The sequence below is a fragment of the Patiria miniata genome, unplaced genomic scaffold (genome assembly GCF_015706575.1).
Source record: "Patiria miniata isolate m_02_andy unplaced genomic scaffold, ASM1570657v1 HiC_scaffold_3, whole genome shotgun sequence".
In the NCBI taxonomy this organism is placed as follows: Eukaryota; Metazoa; Echinodermata; class Asteroidea; order Valvatida; family Asterinidae; genus Patiria; species Patiria miniata.
The window spans coordinates 18237234-18258217 of record NW_024037069.1 but is presented as its reverse complement, the minus strand read 5'-3'; the positions used below and the strand labels follow the sequence as shown (position 1 = coordinate 18258217).

At 40.1% G+C, this 20984-nt stretch overlaps 2 protein-coding genes and 1 non-coding gene across 3 annotated transcripts; 1 reads left to right on the top strand and 2 right to left on the bottom strand.

Annotated features, from left to right (window-relative positions):
- Positions 1 to 1047: 1047 nt before the first annotated feature.
- On the bottom strand, positions 1048 to 14390 carry LOC119737589 (tetratricopeptide repeat protein 5-like). Its single transcript, XM_038212045.1, has 10 exons — positions 14257 to 14390; positions 7741 to 7873; positions 7321 to 7532; positions 6646 to 6793; positions 6275 to 6366; positions 5582 to 5635; positions 5015 to 5161; positions 4460 to 4674; positions 3705 to 3849; positions 1048 to 2580 (listed from the first exon to the last, which is right to left on the bottom strand). Exons 1-10 carry the CDS (start codon positions 14296 to 14298, stop codon positions 2461 to 2463), a joined length of 1308 nt encoding a protein of 435 aa, XP_038067973.1. The 5' UTR covers positions 14299 to 14390; the 3' UTR covers positions 1048 to 2460.
- Trnas-gga lies at positions 7152 to 7224 on the bottom strand. The gene has a single exon. It is a non-coding gene; the product is annotated as a tRNA-Ser (tRNA).
- Positions 14391 to 14428: 38 nt separating the features above from the next.
- On the top strand, positions 14429 to 19788 carry LOC119737590 (MIP18 family protein galla-2-like). Its single transcript, XM_038212046.1, has 5 exons — positions 14429 to 14585; positions 15671 to 15750; positions 16044 to 16169; positions 17031 to 17076; positions 19112 to 19788. The coding sequence occupies exons 1-5, from the start codon at positions 14459 to 14461 to the stop codon at positions 19204 to 19206; spliced, it is 474 nt and encodes a 157-aa protein (XP_038067974.1). The 5' UTR covers positions 14429 to 14458; the 3' UTR covers positions 19207 to 19788.
- The last annotated feature ends 1196 nt before the right edge of the window (positions 19789 to 20984 follow it).

Sequence of the window (20984 nt, the reverse complement as noted above, 5' to 3'; positions counted from 1 at the left end):
TGTATTTGCCTAAATGCAACCCTTAAATTACCCATTTCAGTTGTTCTGCATAAACTTTTAGAAGTAAAAATATCTTTACAGTAAAATTTCAGGAATTCCAAAAGATTTCAAAAGGGATTCTTTAAAAACCCTGAAATAAGAAAAACTGATAAATCTCACCCCTGAATAAGCCAGTTTGGTATCGCGATGAAGTAGTCCAAGTCAAAGGGTATTCGGGATAAACTTGTTGGCGCCACGTTACCAAACGCCCATTCTGATCGTAATTAACACTCGTGCGTCGTGAGACTGTCTCCTTGCTTGTTCATGAGTGTTCGATTTACATATCCTGATGACCCGTGACCCATATCATGGTGTGCAGGCGCAGTTGAAATGCCGAACTGGCCTATTCAGTATGCACTTTAAAGGGAATATACATCATTTGCTTTTGCTGTAATTTTCAGAAATGGATGGAATTGGGGGGTTGGAAATATATAGCAAATATAGTTACACTGACTTTTTTGAGGTTTTGGGTTCGAAAATGCTATAAAAACCAAGAAAAACAATCATTTTCCTGTAGTCTGGTTCCCTGACTCCATATAAGAAGAAACAGAGCAGTTTACATAAATTGGGGAATTTGTAAGGTCAGGGAACCAGTCTAGCTGGCTTGTACCCCTTTCATAGGTGTGTAATCGATTGCAAACAAGTGCGATGGTCAATTGGGGCCAGTATTTGAAAAAAAGCCAGTGTTTTCCAACGCTGGTCGGCCGACCAGCGTTGGAAATTGATATAAAAATACCACTTTTCTTGAAAATGACAGTATATCAGGTGCCATGATTTTACAGGATGCTTTACACTGTCATTCACTAACAGTCCAGCAAGGTATTTCAAAATGATTTGGTAGTTTTATTTTTTGATGTTTGCAAATGTTGTATTTTCCCTTTAAAAGCACTCGTGTTATAATTCTTCAAACATAATGTAAAATTGTTCAAAATTGTATTTGGTTGGTCAAATATGTAAACTTAAAATCTCTGAACTGGAAATACTCAATTTAAAAAAAAGGGGAAATTGTTTGGAAACTCTCACAATTATGATTATAAATTCTTCAACAGATTCTTGAGATAAGTTACAATTTCAATCTTAAATAGTGTTTTTATTTTGTCTTGAGAAAGTTACAGGGACTAATTGTAAATTATGTGTGTGTACTATTGTGTTGGCCCTTGTCTTCAGTAAACTAGAACTGCAAAAACTGTAAAAATAAAACCTTTTTAAAACTTGAGCAAAGTTTATTCCGCTATCACAGCTTCACATCAAACAGTGTTATACATATTGCTTATAAAAACTATGTACACTCTCTGAACAATTTTTACACAAAAATGCAACAATGAACTTGCACATACATGTAGCTTCTTTGCTTTCAAAATGTAAATACATTGCAGTCCTATTATGTTGCCTTTCTGTATGTGGTGCTGGTCTATTTTGTCCACGTTGGTTATTTATATGCCTTTGTATTACAAATTTACCTAACAATGGAAATGAAATAGTCAAAATACCTCAGCAATGGAGGGCTTCAGTTGGGTACAAAAGAGATAGGGTTGTCATTTTAGTTGGCCGTTCTACTACTCGTACTGGCCAAAAATGCAAAGTTCTTTTTTTGGTTGCCAAACTGGAAGTCAGTTTGAATGCCATAACACATTAAAAAAACAAAACCAATGATAAAACTGAGAATGAAAGACCGGAACAGCCCCAACTTCCACATGATAGCCTACTTGATAATGTACAGAAAGCCACAGAAGACATCCGTTTGACGCCATATTGGAAAGACTGGTTGGTGATCTATAAAGGACAAGTTGCCGTCTGTATAGGCAGTTGTGATTCACTTTTGCAACATCGTGGCTCACCTGGTTTACCTCTTGTTCACCACCAATGACCTTTTGTTCACCACCCATGACCACGTTCACAATTTTTCAAACGTCGTGGTTTACTTTCTGAATGCCACAGTTCACTAGTTGCGACATTTGGAATTATAATCACGATGGAAATTTGTCCTTTTTAGAACATCATAATACGTGTATGTGAACAAAATGCCCATTAAATCTACACATAAAAATGTGTTTATTATTGGCGGCTTTTTTACGCAAGACCGGGGCGACCTGGTCAAAATGCAAAATCAACCATGTGATTGATATATGGGCATCTGCTATCCAGTCTTTATATAGAGATCAGTGCTGTATACCAAGGAAATTAAGTGCCTTTCCCTTGCCTGCGTTGTAATGCTATACAACGCCCTCTGTAGTTCCTGTGCAAAGCCTTTAATGGACCCTTCGTGCCTGTCAGTCACACAGTGGACATTGACCAATTGGACATTGACCAATTAGATCTCGACCATTGGTCACAAACACTGTGAGAAATGTACACAAACCAAAAGGTGGGAGGGGCTTATAGCTGAATCTTGAACAGTCCTTTTCAAGACATTTGATTGGCTCATTCGCTCTTGGCATATAATGAGACCACTGCAGGTGCTTGCTTCTCCAGTCCAAGCTTCTTGCCGTTGACAACCAGTGCCACAGGTGTATCAACTCTGATGCTGGAAAACTTGACGTTCTATGTGATAAAAAATAATGGAAATCTTGAGTATCTACATGTATCTAACCGAGGAGTCACAATGAAACAACAGTACTACTGTAGACTACAGGGTGAGTCCGAATGATCTGGACTTAAATTAACGAAAATATTAAAACTATGTTGCAATTATCAAAACAAGTGCAAATGAGATATGTTATAGCATATTTTGGAAATATTTGGTGAAAGTTTAATGTATATCCATTGTACGTTTTTGAAGAAAAGTGCTTGCAAATTGATTGAAATCGCAAACTGATGTACACGATTTCGATAAATTTGTTGATTCTTGGGACCGTGGTCAGAGTGTTTTAGCGTGTGTTCTTTGCTGGCGCTTCTCTTCAAAACTTTCAACAAATATGTCCAAAATACCAGTCTATAACAGATCTCATTTGCACTTGTTTTGATAATTGCTACATATTTTTTAATGATTTCTTTTATTTGGTTCCAGATAATACTGACTCGCCCTGTAACCCTAAGTTTAGGACATTACACTCAGTGACTCAGTCAGTCATAGGGGTGTGCATTGAACCAAGTTCCGGAGTACCCGACCGCTAATGTCAAGAACCGGTTCCAGATTATGGGATCAGATACCAGTAACAAACTTTACAAATTACTTAGTAACTTCTCAGACAATGAAAAGGAGAGGTTTTGAATGCCGTTCATGGGAATTTTCAAAATGATAACCAGGCTATGTGGAAAACCAAAACAGATTTCACGTTTGAGTGTTTTTTCAACGCGCGACAGATGATGCTAGCAAAAGTTGCAGTTTAACTGTAAAGCTTCAAAGCCCTCCATCCAACATCCGGAAGTTAAATTGTGGGGTTGGGTTGCTTTTACTGGTACCGTACTATTTTACTTCAATTGAATACCCGGTTCCCGTACCACCCGAGAATGGACACCACTAGTCAGTTGGTCAGTCAGTCAGTCTTTCAATAAGTGACTCAGTTTGTCAGTCTGTGACTCGGTCAATCACTGACTCAGTGACTTGGTCAGTCAGTGACTCAGTTAATCAGAGACTCAGTCAATCTGAGGACAACAGACTGGCCCTTCAGATCAAGCAAATTAAAAATGAACCTAAAAAAATAATCTCAATGCAACTTTCTCACCGTTTTATCAAACACAAAGTCGTTATGCTGCACAAATGGTTCAGGGACGGCCACAGAATCTCCGATGATGACCCCTTGACCTTTAGCTATGTTGTAGATATTGACGGCAAAACACGATCCCTCGGCATCCACCATCGCAAAGGTGCTGTTCAAGAGATTACCAAAATAAGGATTTATTTCCAAAATCTTGAGAAACTTTGTAAAAATTGAGCTTTCGCCAGATCAGAATTGAGTCAACTTTACCATTTTGATTTACTAAAATCTTAGATTCAATTTTATTTTTAAACCATTAAAAATGGCAATCTAATTAGAAGAGTTTATGAATATGTATCTTCAGGTTTTTGTATTATTTAATATTTTGGCATCAAGGGCTGTTTAGCTCACAACATGGCAAATCCAGTAAGCCGTGAAAGTCCAAAAAATCTCAAATGCTTCAACGTCGCCTTAAAATGTTCAGAAAAAGCACGCAAAATAACATCTGTATGGGCTCCATGCGCCAACAAGAGAGGGGCGCTTTTTTTTATGACTTTCGCGAATCCAGTGGATGGGGCATATTGCATGTGCGTACTGGTTGTTTGCGCACGTATAGCGCAACATACACACAACTTATTTTACTCTGAATCTGCACAAAGTAACAGTGTCTTTGCTTGAGTGTCCGGAGTCATCAATGCGTACAAATGTCTCCAACTCTCCCTTTTTTACCGTTGAGGGGGTACTTGCGCACAGAGCCCATAAAGAAAACTGTAAGTACTCACAATGGTATTGGTTCGTCCGTTGCGACGCTGCACACCACTTTACCATGGACCACTTTCTCTGGGTTGGGTCCCGCTGCTAGTCTAGAGAGAGGCATGAGCTCAAGCTTGACTGGATCTCCCTTGGGTGGGGTATAGGAACCCCCACCGTAGGGACCCAAGTCAGTCTCCTTGATTGATGCTAGCAGTTGCTGCAGACGCTTAGCTTTTAGCTTACCCTGTACACAAAAATGCAACAAAAGTTTCAAAAGGATTAAAAGCCAGCGATTTTTTTCCAACCATTTTAGGTTTATGGAAAACAATCCACAACTCTTTTAATGAATCTAGCCCCTTTCGTTTTGAAAATGTTTTGAAGACCTGTATGATGAAATGAACCTGTTGTGTGAGTGTTTTACCAATGTATGCTGCGTCCGTGCTTAGGAAACAAATGGAAATGTGAGTCTTGAAGGCTGGCATTATGGAGAGTTAATATGTATGGAGATTGCCGTAGCATCATATACTCAAATCTCTTTTTTTCACTTTGTGTGGTTCTGAAAAGCGTGCTCCGAATTCTTGTACCTTTTGTTGGACTAACTGTGTGACATTCTGTAGGTAGGTGACGAGTTCCGATAGTTTCTCTTTTGGCTCAGGCCAGGTTGGGTCTAACGACTGAGCCATTCGGTAACCGTCCAAGGACGCCTGGTAGTCCTCTTGGAATTTAAATATCTGTAAAAATAATGCAAGGTAAGAAAATGCTGATGAAAGGATTAAATACATTAGAGCAATATTACACAATTAAAACTTGTTCCAAATCGACTGTTTGGGCATAAGCCCCGCCCACTTTTGGTTTGTGTACATTTCTCACAGTGCATGTGACTGAGTGTGGCTGAGCTACCATGGTCACCTGATCAAACGTGGTTATCTAATTGGTCAATGTGCACTGTCAAGCCCCGCCCACCTTTTGTTTGTGTACATTTCTCACAGTGCTTAGTGACTGAGTTTGGCTGAGCTACCATGGTCACCTAACCAAAAGTCATAATCTAATTGGTCAATGGACAGTGCTTGATTGACAGGCAGGGAGGGGCCATTAAAACTCCAAGATTTAGAAACCCGAATTAAATGACTAACAAACAAAATCCAACTTACCGTTGCTCTGTTGAAGTACAAATCTGGATTGGATTTTTGTATCGTATCTTTTTCCTAAGAGCAAAAAACAATGTTTATTTGTAATGCTTGTTAATAGCAACATTTAACAGTGAGTGCCAAAACTCTGGTGCATTTTCTCAGACACTATGAGCTTGTGTACATCCATGCAATATAAACGCTGAAAACAGTTTGCGCACGCAACTCTCCTGTATGTGATAAATCCCCCACTTCCAAAAATCGGGACAAAATACAGCTCTCCAAGGTGTTTGAGATGCTGACATGCACATTAAATTAAAGCTTATTTTGTCATCTTTAATTTTTTGTTCAATTCTAGGGGCATAATCTGACGAGTTTTGGGAGAAATTTCTATCCAAAGATGATCATCCCTTAAAGTAGTCCTGAAGCCCATCACCATTTTCAAAAATGATGCCCCTATATTCAATATTACAAAAAGAGCAATTTTAGGGCCCAATTTCATCCAAATTTCACAGAAATACGAGCTCGCAGTCCTCTGCTTGGCTTCCACACTTCTTTTTTTAACAAATCCATAAGTTCATGGCCCTCAAACTGCTCTAATTGCAGAATATTTGAGGGCATGCAAATTGTGATTTGGCTGGGGTTGGCAATGTTGGGCCTATGTACTAGCCTACAGTTCCTGCAGATAGTCAGGCTCCTTAGGGTCCTATGTCTTACCGCTTGTGAGTAAGCTCCCAGACACTGCTTCAGGATACTAGACTTTTGACCGCCGTTGAAGAACACTGTCAGATATGCATTGCCAGCAATGACTGTATACATAAACATGGAGGGAAAAGAAATAAAAGCTAATAAATATTTTTACACTAAAACTGATGCAAATTGCAGGTAGCAATCACTAGTCTATCTCAAGACGGGTCACAAGAAAGTAACAAGTCCAGTCCCAAGCAATGGGGATGAAAAATAACAAAGAAATGCCTTTGTCAACCTTAATTTAAATGACTTGTGACTTGACTTGGGACTGGAGGATGATGGACTTGTAATGGACTTGGCGCAAACACTCCGGTTTAGGGTTGCAGAGCAGTACTCACACCATGAGGTCCCATCTGAATAGTCCATCTGAACCGCCTCCTTAGCATGATCCACGCTGTCTTGGATGAACTTTGACCTTTCCTCCTGGCTCTTACCAAGCTGTCTCATCACCATGGAGAGATTCCTCAACGATACCTTGTTTCTTGACTAAAGACAGAGAGTTAGTAATGTGACGCTTATACGGCCCTTAATATGAATGTCTAAAAGCTGTTCAAATGTAGTAGCTCTGTTCATCAGGCAGTGACCATTATCTACAGCAGCTCAAGATAAGGTCAATCTGGTCTCTACCCTCACAGGTACCCATTGATACTCCTAGATGGAGAGAGGTAATTGTGGTAAAGTGTCTTGCCCAAGAATCACTGTTTATGGTGACCACATCAGAATGAAAACAATGCATTTTATATGAATATTTGGTGTTTTTTTTATCAGAAGGAAAATCAACAAAGTTTACATTATTTGTCTCTGAACATCTCACGATAATTAAAAAAAAATTTAACAAGGAAATTGACTGGAGCAGGGTTTGAACCTGCAACCTCCGGATTTCCGCTCCAGTGCTCTACCAACTGAGCTATCCAGCCCCATGTTGGGGGTTCCCCATTTTGTCAATGTCTTTGTTCAAGGGGCGCTAGTCAAAAGCCATACGCCTGATCATAGATGGAGTGTTTTATCCTTACATGGTTCAGTGCACCAGTGAAGCAATTCCGTGCGGCCTCAACGTCTTTATTCTTCCAGTAGCATTCCCCTAGTTGGTTCCACGCCTCGACTGACCTGGGATCCAACTTGACAGCTTTGGAGAGACATTCCAGGGATTCTGGGCTGAAATCTGGCAGGACGTTAAGAGCCTTGCCGCGCTGGAGCATGTACTCCGAGCGATTCTTTATTTGGCCTATATACGGAGAAAAAATATCGTCAGTCACAAATTATCAAATACAGTTTTACTTCGAGATTGAAATTTGTGGAATTGGGGGGGGGGGGTGGGTTGGGAGGGAGTGGGGGCGGTTTCCATTATATTTTCCATGTATTTTCCAGCACCTGCTCTTCGGAAAATTACAAATCCTCAAATACTACCACGTATGATGCTGAGGTCAACGTACTTTGTAACTCATCCAAGAGTTCAATGACCTTCTTGAGCTCTTGACCTAGTTCCTCTGTCTTGTGAATCGCTCGGTCGATGCTGTTCTTCTCAAAGAAGTGATCCCTGAAGGCGTAGAGATCTTCCACGGCTTTCTAGAAAGAGAAAAGGGGAAAATGTGACAGTGCCACATATTAACAACAGGTGATTAAATTACTGTTTATTTAGCCTCCAAACCAAAGCTAGGCTCAAACTTCAACAACCCCCCTCGAAACTCCACCCCTCAAAAGGATCCATCCTCATCATATCCTTTAACGGGAATATACAACATTTGCAAACATCGAAAAATAAAACTACCAAGTTTTTACGAAATACCTTACTAGGATGTTGGTTATACCCCGCAAGATTTGAGACCAAAAATTTTTGCACTATGTGCGTGTAGATACACTACACCCTACACCAATAAAGCGCCCTCACAAGGCAGCAGGGATGAAGCTAGATTGATCACGGACAACCTGCTTATGACGTGACACATCTTTAATATGGAAGCATGCGCATCGGTCATGAACATGTAATTCCAGAACACACAGTTCAATATCCAATCGTGTACCCTCTCTTACGGTCACATGCACACAAAAAGATATACACTCTCTACACAGTGCTAAAGAGGTCTACAGTATCTACACAGTGCTAAAGAGGTCTACAGCATCTACACAGTGCTAAAGAGGTCTACAGCATCTACACAGTGGTTAAGAAGTCTACAGCATCTACACACAGTGGTTAAGAGGTCTACAGCATCTACACAGTGGTTAAGAGGTTTACAGCATCTACACAGTGGTTAAGAAGTCTACAGCATCTACACACAGTGGTTAAGAGGTCTACAGCATCTACACAGTGGTTAAGAGAGTACAGCATCTACACAGTGCTAAAGAGTTCTACACTATCTACACAGTGGTTAAGAGGTCTACAACATCTACACAGTGGTTAAGAGGTCTACATCATCTACACAGTGCTAAAGAGGTCTACAGCATCTACACAGTGGTTAAGAGATCTACAGTATCTACACAGTGGTTAAGAGGTCTAGCTACAGCATCTACACAGTGGTTAAGAGGTCTACAGCATCTACACAGTGGTTAAGAGGTCTACAGCATCTACACAGTGGTTAAGAAGTCTACAGCATCTACACAGTGGTTAAGAGGTCTACAGCATCTACACAGTGGTTAAGAAGTCTACAGCATCTACACAGTGGTTAAGAGGTCTACAGCATCTACACAGTGGTTAAGAGGTCTACAGCATCTACACAGTGCTTAAGAGGTCTACAGCATCTACACAGTGCTAAAGAGGTCTACAGCATCTACACAGTGGTTAAGAGGTCTAGCTACAGCATCTACACAGTGGTTAAGAGGTCTACAGCATCTACACAGTGGTTAAGAGGTCTACAGCATCTACACAGTGGTTAAGAAGTCTACAGCATCTACACAGTGGTTAAGAGGTCTACAGCATCTACACAGTGGTTAAGAGGTCTACAGCATCTACACAGTGGTTAAGAGGTCTACAGCATCTACACAGTGGTTAAGAGGTCTACAGCATCTACACAGTGGTTAAGAGGTCTACAGCATCTACACAGTGGTTAAGAGGTCTACAGCATCTACACAGTGGTTAAGAGGTCTACAGCATCTACACAGTGGTTAAGAGGTCTACAGCATCTACACAGTGCTTAAGAGGTCTACAGCATCTACACAGTGCTAAAGAGGTCTACAGCATCTACACAGTGGTTAAGAGGTCTACAGCATCTACACAGTGGTTAAGAAGTCTACAGCATCTACACAGTGGTTAAGAGGTTTACAGCATCTACACAGTGGTTAAGAAGTCTACAGCATCTACACACAGTGGTTAAGAGGTCTACAGCATCTACACAGTGGTTAAGAGAGTACAGCATCTACACAGTGCTAAAGAGTTCTACACTATCTACACAGTGGTTAAGAGGTCTACAACATCTACACAGTGGTTAAGAGGTCTACATCATCTACACAGTGCTAAAGAGGTCTACAGCATCTACACAGTGGTTAAGAGATCTACAGTATCTACACAGTGGTTAAGAGGTCTAGCTACAGCATCTACACAGTGGTTAAGAGGTCTACAGCATCTACACAGTGGTTAAGAGGTCTACAGCATCTACACAGTGGTTAAGAAGTCTACAGCATCTACACAGTGGTTAAGAGGTCTACAGCATCTACACAGTGGTTAAGAAGTCTACAGCATCTACACAGTGGTTAAGAGGTCTACAGCATCTACACAGTGGTTAAGAGGTCTACAGCATCTACACAGTGCTTAAGAGGTCTACAGCATCTACACAGTGCTAAAGAGGTCTACAGCATCTACACAGTGGTTAAGAGGTCTACAGCATCTACACAGTGGTTAAGAAGTCTACAGCATCTACACAGTGGTTAAGAGGTCTACAGCATCTACACAGTGGTTAAGAAGTCTACAGCATCTACACAGTGGTTAAGAGGTCTACAGCATCTACACAGTGGTTAAGAGGTCTACAGCATCTACACAGTGGTTAAGAGGTCTACAGCATCTACACAGTGGTTAAGAGGTCTACAGCATCTACACAGTGGTTAAGAGGTCTACAGCATCTACACAGTGGTTAAGAGGTCTACAGCATCTACACAGTGGTTAAGAGGTCTACAGCATCTACACAGTGGTTAAGAGGTCTACAGCATCTACACAGTGCTTAAGAGGTCTACAGCATCTACACAGTGCTAAAGAGGTCTACAGCATCTACACAGTGGTTAAGAGGTCTACAGCATCTACACAGTGGTTAAGAAGTCTACAGCATCTACACAGTGGTTAAGAGGTCTACAGCATCTACACAGTGGTTAAGAAGTCTACAGCATCTACACAGTGGTTAAGAGGTCTACAGCATCTACACAGTGGTTAAGAGGTCTACAGCATCTACACAGTGCTTAAGAGGTCTACAGCATCTACACAGTGCTAAAGAGGTCTACAGCATCTACACAGTGGTTAAGAGGTCTACAGCATCTACACAGTGGTTAAGAAGTCTACAGCATCTACACAGTGGTTAAGAGGTCTACAGCATCTACACAGTGGTTAAGAGATCTACAGCATTTACACAGTGGTTAAGAAGTCTACAGCATCTACACAGTGGTTAAGAGGTCTACAGCATCTACACAGTGGTTAAGAGGTCTACAGCATCTACACAGTGCTAAAGAGGTCTACAGCATATATATCCGGTCAACTCGGACCCAAATCAACTAAACTCATGCCAACTCAGACCCACGCCAACTCGTACCCATCCAAACTCGGACCCACTACCAATTCAGACCACTACCATTTCGGACCCACGGCCAACTTGGAACCACTACCAAATCGGAACCACTACCATTTCGGACCCAAGCACGACCAACTCTGACCCAACGATGATTCAATTATTAGTTTCAGGGATTATAGGTCATCTTACAGTGTCGGATGTATTCTGTATTATATTCGGCTTTTATTGTTTTCTTTTGCCGTCGCTGAGCGGTACTTTATGATGTGTACGGAAGTTGTTGCTAAACGCTTATCGTTTTGAACGTCATGAAACTCAACGTGCTTAGCTTTTCGAAACCGTGACTTAACCATGGCGGGAATATTATATCTGTATATGAAGCTAAACCAAGAGATGTGTACGTACATGTAAAGCAGGTTAGGCCCAAAGATTAGGCCTACCATATGTCATTTTGTACAGGCTGGTATATGTTTTAAGGAGCGTCCCGCCAAAGTTGAAATTAATTAGTTGATTTACTCGTCATGGGCTGTTTTTGTTGTGTGATGATTCATTGGAAAGCTCATTACTAAAAATTATCAACTAAATTTGAAAATGTTTGTTCAAGGTGCTTCACCCAACAAAACATGTATACATGTACACCAACTTTAAATCCCTTTAAAGCCTGGTTCCTTACAAAATGGTAACCTTAAGCCTGTTGAAGCAAAACATTATGTAACTGTAATCGATTAAGAGCACAAAATCATATTTTTCGTTGTGACTGTTGGTCCGCCATGTTGGGGTATTTAATTTTGACTAGGCATTTGTAATTATGTTCGATGTTTGAAGACACTGCCGCGCTTATGCAATGCTAACGTAACACTAAATCAATTTTATTCGACACGGCATAAGCACATTTGAAAGAGGCCTTACCAAATTGTTTATATTTTTGATCTGTGATGAACGGTAACCTGCTCGCATCCAATTACAGATGTGCACAATGTAGACCTACATTGTACATATATCTTTGATATACGATCACTACGACGAACGGTAACCTACACATTTGTTGTTATTTTAGGATGTGAAACAAATGGCAACCGAACAGTATTTTTTATGTACTACGAGGCAGTGAACATGTTTCAGTGAGGTCAGAGGATGTTTTTCATTTGAAATTACTATTTAGGCAAAAAAGTAATTGACTATTTTTTTTTATTCACATGCTTACTTTGATTTTTGTTCTTTTATCTGATTTGTTTAACTTTTTATACTTTTATATAGATTCATATGTAACCTTCGTTTTTCTTATAAAGTGTATGCAATGGTGTTGATGTATCTTTTAAATCAAACGTTTTTTTATTTTTTTCATATTTTTTTGGCACTTGGAAATGGCATGTTTCGTTTATTCAAACTGTAAGGTAGTTTTATAGTTATTTATATTATTTGTTACCCATCTAGGCTGTTAATTTCATATTCAAAATATGCTGACTTTTGTGGGTGTTTTGAAGTTGCTTATAGTTTAGATCCGTGAATGGTTTATATCTTATATTTTATTTATTGACTTTAGTTTTATCCAGTATTATATACAAATGAATAATGTTTTGTTTGCAAGTGTTTATATTTCAATGTTCATGCTTTCTGATTTTATTTTTCTGTGAAGATCTGTGCTGGATGTGTTAATTTCGTTATGTATAAAGTTTGGATTAAAAATGAAATAACATGAGAAAAATGGCATGAACGATATCACTTAACATGTGTTAATTTAAAAAAAAAATTAATAAATAATAAAATACAATTTTAGTAAAAGTTTTACTAGAGTTATCGCATTACAATTACAATGAAAAATTATACTAAACAGCATCACTGTAACACATGTAACTTGAACGGAATGGGGAATGTTTGAAAACGTGCATAATGAGTTCGAGTTGGTTGTGGGTCAAATTTGGTAGTGGGTCCGAATTGGCATGGGTCCGAGTTGGCTTGGGTCCGATACGTACACGTACACAGTGCTAAAGAGATGTTGAAGACCCCTTTAGCATTATGTAGATAGTGTAGACCTCTTTAGCACTGTGTAGATGCTGTAGACCTCTTAACCACTGTGTAGATGCTGTAGACTTTTTAACCACTGTGTAGATGCTGTAGGCCTCTTAACCACTGTGTAGATGCTGTAGACCTCTTTAGCACTGTGTAGATGCTGTAGACCTCTTAACCACTGTGTAGATGCTGTAGACCTCTTAACCACTGTGTAGATGCTGTAGACCTCTTAACCACTGTATAGATGCTGTAGACCTCTTTAGCACTGTGTAGATGCTGTAGACCTCTTAACCACTGTGTAGATGCTGTAGACCTCTTAACCACTGTGTAGATGATGTAGACCCCTTAACCACTGTGTAGATGATGTAGACCTCCTTAGCACTGTGTCGATGCTGTAGACATCAAAGCTCTGGCACTGTGGCAGAAACTAGTTCCAATCATGGAGCTGTGTTTTAAAGCTCCATGTTCCCATTAATATTATATTGAGGGGTGTTTCGCATGCTCAGTATGTGTAGCGTGTAGTGTATCTACACGACGTGTGGTCTGTGAAAAGTGTGTAGCGTGTAGTGTATCTACATGACGTACAGTCTGTGAACCTGGTCTCAAATGTTGCATCATATGATGTTGGTAAATGACAGTCTCAAGCATCTTGTAAAATTATGGCACCTGGTGTGAAGTCATTTTCAAGAAAATGGTATTTTTGTAAACATTTCCAACGCTGGTCGGCCAACCAGCGTTGGAAAAACCTAACTATTTTTAAACTACTGCTCCAAAGTTACCATTCTTTCAGTCCAAATTTTGTTTGCTATTGGTTACATGTTCATGAACGGGTGCAGGCCAGCTAGACTGGTTCCCTTGCCTTACAATTTTCCATCATCTATAAATTGATCCATTTTATCTTTTGTGGAGTCAGGGAACCAGACTACTTGAACATTTTTGTTTTTCTTGGTTTTTCCAACCTTTTCGAACACAAAACTTGTCAAAAATGTCAGTGTAACAATATTTGATCTATTATACTAACCTCTCAAATAGTTTATTTCTGAAAATTACAGCAAAAGCCAATGATGTACATTCCCTTTAAAGTTTAATTAAAAAAAAAAATGACCTGCAATTTAAACCAATAATCATACATGTTTCCCGCAATATTAAACTCAATATAAATTCTTTATTGTTACAAATTTATAAAATACTTATTTTTAGACCAATATCTATGCAATGTGACAATGAAAAATTCACCTGAATTCTGCCCAAAGCTTCATCTTTTTCATTCGCCGCCATTTCTGTACAATAAATAGTTTACGTCAACACAACTCTAGAACGTATAGACCAACAGTACCGACACCCCCACATGGCTAAAGAAAAGCTGCAAAAGTGACAGCTTAACCGCGCCTCCCCTTACTGTGTCATATCCACTGTAAACGCACGCATTGAAATTAACATGGAAGATGGTGAGAGACTTGACAACGTGAATCCCACGATTCACAAACGGTTACCGGACAGGGAAATCACCGCGGACGATGATAACGATGATGTCGCGGACAAGATCGATGCCAGGGAGATTTTCGATATCCTTTTGAGTTATATTACCAATGCATTTTGTTAACTTTCCCGGTTTTTAACATGACGCGTGAGACTCGGATGGTACGCAGTGCAGTGTCGGCGTGTCATGGTGTTTGTGTAGAGACAGTGGCCGGGGCGGGGCGTGACGCATGATTGGGGGAGGGGGGGGGGGGGGCGAGGGGTGATTTTCAGAATTGAAGAATCAGGGGACTTTACCTAGTATGTAAACAAGGCAGATACATGCAAAGTTTTTCCACGGCGGCCATAGAGAAGTGAGCAAATAAATAAGTTGAAGAAGAATTTTTTAAAGGTCATATTTCAGTAGGCCTAATCCCTTATCTGTTTTCGAAAATTCAAACAGCTAATGAGCCTAGATATATGTCTTCTCTCACTTGACACAAAAAGTTGCTTTAAAACCCTTTAAAAAATTGTGTGTGGTCCCTACTAAAAAAGTGAGTCTATTATTATCTTAATCTTCTTAGCAAAGTGATTACCATGAACTGGTCCCGCAATTCCTGGCACAATTCCCGGCACATCATACAACACCCTCATGCGCACGTTGAAGTAGGCCCATCAATTCCCATCCAAACCCAAGCAATCGTGTGGCCTAATGGGTAATGGGAGTAAACTCAGAGTCAGAATCACGACAGTGCAGTTCGATCCTCCATCGTCGATCCTCCATCATTGCCCTCATTTTTAATTTTTTGTCAATCTCCCCAAAAAAAGTAATAATTGTCTTCTTTTTTGGTTGTAAATTGAATCCTACATTTAATTGCAGAATATCTCATCTTCGTTTTCTGATTCGTGGCTCTGGATTTTTAAAAAAAGGAAATAAAGTCCGAAAATGCATTAGGTCTCATTTCCATCTCGTGAGTACAAAGTCACAACAACAATGAAAGCATGGAACCAGACAAACATTCATCATGGTAAACATGTCTATGTCCCAAAAATCACTCACTGTGCATGTTCAGTGCTTTGCGGGTAAAAAAAGAGCCAAAATAAATCGGGACCAGTTCATCACAGTCATATACACTGCCCTTTTGTATAGTTTCATCTTTTGGATAGTTTGATTTCTTGACCATCTTTCCACATCTTATCAGGCACATTAATGACCCTGAACATCCGTACAGCTTGGAAGATTTGAACGTCGTGTCTCATTCACAAGTTGAGGTAAAACAGTTAAAACATTTAATTATGGGGGACTTTTTGGATAGGCAGGGGTGATACATTTGTTTGATTAATTTACAACTTCAGGAAAACTTTTTGGCTATTAAAATCTAGTGAAAATTTTGTGATCACATCAGTGTAAAAAACAAATGTAATTTGAAAGATTTATTTGTTTATTGATTCTGTTTCGAGGCTAATTTTTTTTTTTGGGGGGGAGGGGTTGGGGGCATAAGCATTTTCTGTCTTGGAAACAAGTATGAGCCAATTTCTGTGTTTTTTTATTGTCTTAATTGTAGGTTAACGATGAAGAAAACCGGGTCAAGATCATGTTTACTCCCACAATACCTCACTGCAGTATGGCCACTCTGATTGGTCTGTCCATCCGGGTCAAGCTTATCCGATCGCTACCACCAAGATTCAAGGTGAGATCTTGACACTCTATTATAACCTCCTCAAGGCTAAAATGTGGCGCGCCTTGGCCTGGTGGTGTGGAGCATTGAATTTTTTGGTCTGCGGGTTATTCTGCAGGTTGTAGGTTCGAGTCCAGCTCAAGGGCGGATCCGGGGGGGGGGGGGGGGGGGGGCCAAAGGGGGCCATGGCCCCCCCCCAAAAAAAAACGAGACCAACTTTTTTTTATTTTTATGTGACATCGCAATAAAGGCAGGCAATGAGTACACCACCATTTTTTCTCAAAAAAACATTGGTTAAAGTGGTCAGAAATTGCCTCAGATCGCACCACAGAGCATCTAGAATCCAAAAAATGTTCGGGGCCCTTAAGCGGGCCCCGAACCCCACGCCGTAATTTTTTTGACCCACTTTTTGGGGGGCCAAACAATTTTTTTGGCCCCCCCCCAAAAAAATTGTGTTCTGGATCCGCCCTTGGTCCAGCTGGGGCTATGGTGCTTGTGCCATTGGGCAATGCACTTTGTTACTCATTGCTTCTCTCCGCCCAGGAGTAAATGGGTACATGTACCTGTGAGGGCAGATGTGGTTAAATTGTGGTTGATTTAAGCTGCTTTGCGCCGAAATGGCAGCATCGAGCTGTATACTCCCCAGGGAGCTGAGATGGTATTTGGAATGTTTCACTGGCCCAATGAGCAGGCTAATAATGATGTAGCACCTTGAGCACTAATAATGGTGGATACATGCACTTTCTAAACACTCATTATTATTATCAAAGGATTTCTTTCTTCTCCTCCTTTTGAGAATCTCGTTGTTTGTCATCCAAAGTTTTCTTTAGAAATGTTTCATTGCAAGTTTTATTGTTCACCCGTTTTCTTCAGGTTGATGTCAAGATAACTCCTGGAAGTCACGCTTCGGAAGAAGCAGGTAAGAAAACTACGAAATAAGGAATTTCTTATTGATTCTCCTTCCCTTAAAGGTAATGTACAACATTTGCACACATAAATAACCTAATAAATGACTATGAAGTACCTTACTTGACTGTAAGTGATTAATAGTCTCAATCGTGCTGTGAAATCATGGCACCTGGTGTGCGGTCATTTTCAGCAAGTGTGAAATTGTTGTATCAATTTCCAACGATGGTCGGCCGACAATTGTTGGGAAAAAAACTGATTTTTTTTCTCCAATACTGCCCCCAATTGACCAAATTTAGTAAGTCCACATTTTCTTTGCATTCGTTCATGAACACATTCATGAACGGTTGCAAGCTAGCTAGTCTGGTTCCCTGACCTGACAATTCCCCGACGTCTATAACTTGCTCAGTTTTAATAATAATAGTAAAAAACAATTCTTAGAGCGAAAAATACACAAAAAAGGTCTCTTTGCGCTTCTGAAAGCATTAAACAAGTGTGTCTTAAATTGTGATTTGAAATTTTCCAAAGATGGGCTGATCTTTATTTGGTGAGGTAATTTATTCCATTCGTCTGGTGCTGCATAATGAAATGTCCGTTGGCCATAGATTTGGTATGAATGTGATGTGAGTTGTAAGCACCGTCGATATATCGATTTTATCGATATTGGTTTGATATCGATATCGCCGATGTTACTTATTTGATAAAATCGATAAATCGAAAATATCCGATTTTGGAGAAATATCGAAATATCGAAACTTCGAAAACATCGATATTGAAATATACATCGAAAATATCGCTACTGAGGAATGAAATTTATTAAAAATAAGAAAGTACATCGTCACATTACCCTAATTATCGATAAGCCACGGCTTACGTTGGCATGGTTCTCACGCTGAGTGAAAAATGTCCCTGTAGCTTATATTCCAGGTGGCGTATACGGGGACATTTGAAGAATAAATTCAGTCACCTATCTCAGTCTCGCACTCAAAACTCGCGTACACTTTGCCTCCAAAATATCACCAAATTTATCCTCCAAAACAGAGATTTTTTTGCTAACCAAACATACGTAGACTAGCACCACGTGCAGATGATATCACAGCAACGTGTATCCCAGGCCCATGTCGGCAACGTACGTAATACGGACGCTAGAACCGCAGGCGGCGTCAGACGGGCCAATCAAAAACACTGGAATGAAACATTTCATCTGTCACCTCATGAAATTATTCTTACCATTGCACTCACAAACATTCATTATTTGTATAATATTGGATGATGTTTTGGAGAGGATTCGAGCTGCGTATTAGGCGCTCAGAACTATACATTATCCGAATAATGTATAGTCTGAAATAGGGTCAGGGAGCCAGACTACAGGAAGAGCTTTTTTTCCCTTGGATTTTCCAGCATCTATATGAACACAAAACTGTAAACAGGTCAGTGTGACAACATTTGCTGTAAAATACTAACCCCCAAATCCATTCATTTTTGAAAATTACTTCAAAAGCAAATGCTGAATATTACCTTTAAATCAAAGAATTAATCCCCCTCTCCATTTCTTTGCTTTGGTTCAGAATTTTATTCCATTCACTGCATGATCTTGAGAACAAAACAAAAAGGAACACTGTACAATTTTGGTATCAGGTTTTTTGAGGATTTTAGATGTCATTTCCTTTTGTTTGTGATCTCCTTTTGATAAGAAAATGTTAAACATGGATAACAAAGCAGTTCAGTATAGACAGATCCGGAAACGTGAACACTCTTTACTCACGAGGCCCCCTTCAATGGAGAAACCATTGTGCATGCTATTGTACAAAACAACTGCCCCATGACGGATCATCTGAACAATAGCTAGCACAATGCATTTGCTGTTAAAGGTGTCCTTTGCGATAAAATTGATATTATGCCTTATACTAACTTAACACAGCTCTGTGTTTTTTGTACATTTCAAAAAGCTAGTTGTTTTCTTAATCTTCAAAGTCTGAACAATTCTTATCGACACTAGCTAGTAGAAGAAGTGACGTCTAGTTTCGTCATCTGTGTTTCTCCATCAGTGAACAAGCAGCTTGCAGACAAGGAGCGTGTGGCAGCAGCACTGGAGAACAACCACTTACTGGAGGTCGTCAACCAATGCCTGGCTGTCTCATGATGGAGGTGATGCAAGAAGATGAAGCTGAAGTCTTTGAAAAAAATCCAAACAATTAATGACATAGTAATGTCAGTCATATGTGAAGTTAACACAAAACCTTGGTTTTTTTTCTTTCCATTTTACCAAATTTTTAAATGCACAGAGGGTGTAATTTTGTCAAAATGTTGATTTTGTGTGAAATTCAAATAGTGGAGGGGGGGGGGGGACTGTGTCTGATTTTCTTTTGTTTGTCTTGAACTTTTGCAATAGATGCTTGATCGTTTTTTTTTCTATTTTTTTGGTGTAGCAAAATAAAGCTTTTAGGTCACAGTGTCACACCTGTATTTAAGAAAGTCAAATGTAATTATGTAATGTACAAATTATTTCAAATATTCATATCATGTGTAAGAAATTAATTTACTGTGCAAGTTTTTGCCTTTTTTCAAAATCAATCCTGCTCTGCTAAAGTCACCCAAAGGTAAACGAGACCTCAAAATCAGTGATCTTTTTGAAGTTGAATTTCACTGTGTGTAATTACAAATGAAACTTTGTGAAAAGGATCTTAAAATAATACAAATATTAAAAATGTAAAGTGAAAGATTCTGCCTGGATGTCTGTCTTGCTCCTGTGAAATTCAGATTGGGGAATAGGGGAAAGCAGTTGCATCCTGACGCCACGTTTTTTCATTATATATCTCAATGAAGGTCAGTCATTGCCAAAGGTAGAAGACATGAATCTTGGACTAAGAAACATTTCCAATTTTGTTAGAATACTTTGAAAATGTTCTCGACTCTCCATAGACTTTGTACACAACATGAGAAGTGGTGTTTGGATGCTACATTCTTTCCTTCTTTTCAGTGACTTGCTTCCACACCCTCCCCCCCCAAAAAGTTTTTGACACTCCCAAAATGTCCTTCCATTACATCTGGTACTTGGTAATCAGCATTACATCGTGTTGGCAAGGTGCCGAGTTGGCTAGGTGCCAAAGTTACCGACATCAGCACAACACACGATGTAATGCTGATTACCGAGTACCAGTTGTAAAGGAAGGAAATTTTGGGAGTGTCAAAAACTTGGCACGTGCCAACTCGGCACCTTGCCAACTCGGCACCTAGTTGGCACCTAGCCATCTCGGTACCTAGCCAACTCGGCACTAGTCTTGGCCCAAGACCGCCTTTGATTTATTTTCGTCCACGTGCAGTTCATTGGTGCAGTTGGTATATAGCGCGCGCTGGCTGGCAAGCACAGCCAAACGACATCAACGGTAGAGGGCGCTATTGACGAGACAAACCAAATTAAGGCCAAGTTCGCGCAAGGACTATAGTTTGACCAATGGTTAACTAACGTTTGCCCGAACTCTGTCTAGTCGACGATGGTTGACTACGCTAGTCGACTATTTGGAACCAGCCTACTGGGGTTGGTTGCTTCGCTTGTAACCAATAGCCGCGCACATTCATATCGCTTAAGTTTTGCGATGACATTTTGACCAGCGTTTGACTAGAGACGTTCGCACGTTGCAATCAGTGCGCAGGCGTAAGGTACGTCACAAATCAACCACTAGTCGACTAATGGTCCTTGCCCGAACTTGGCCCCTGATTTGGTTAGTCTCGTCGATAGCGCCCTCTACGTTGATGTCGTTTGGCTGTGCTTGCCAGCACGCACTTTATACCAACTGCACGTAGACAAATTAAAAGAAAGCTGGTCTTGGGCCAAGATAGCCCCATAAATGTGGCCTATTTACTGGACTGCCTCCGTTAACATAGGCCACACATCCACATGTACAAAAACGTGTCGCACTT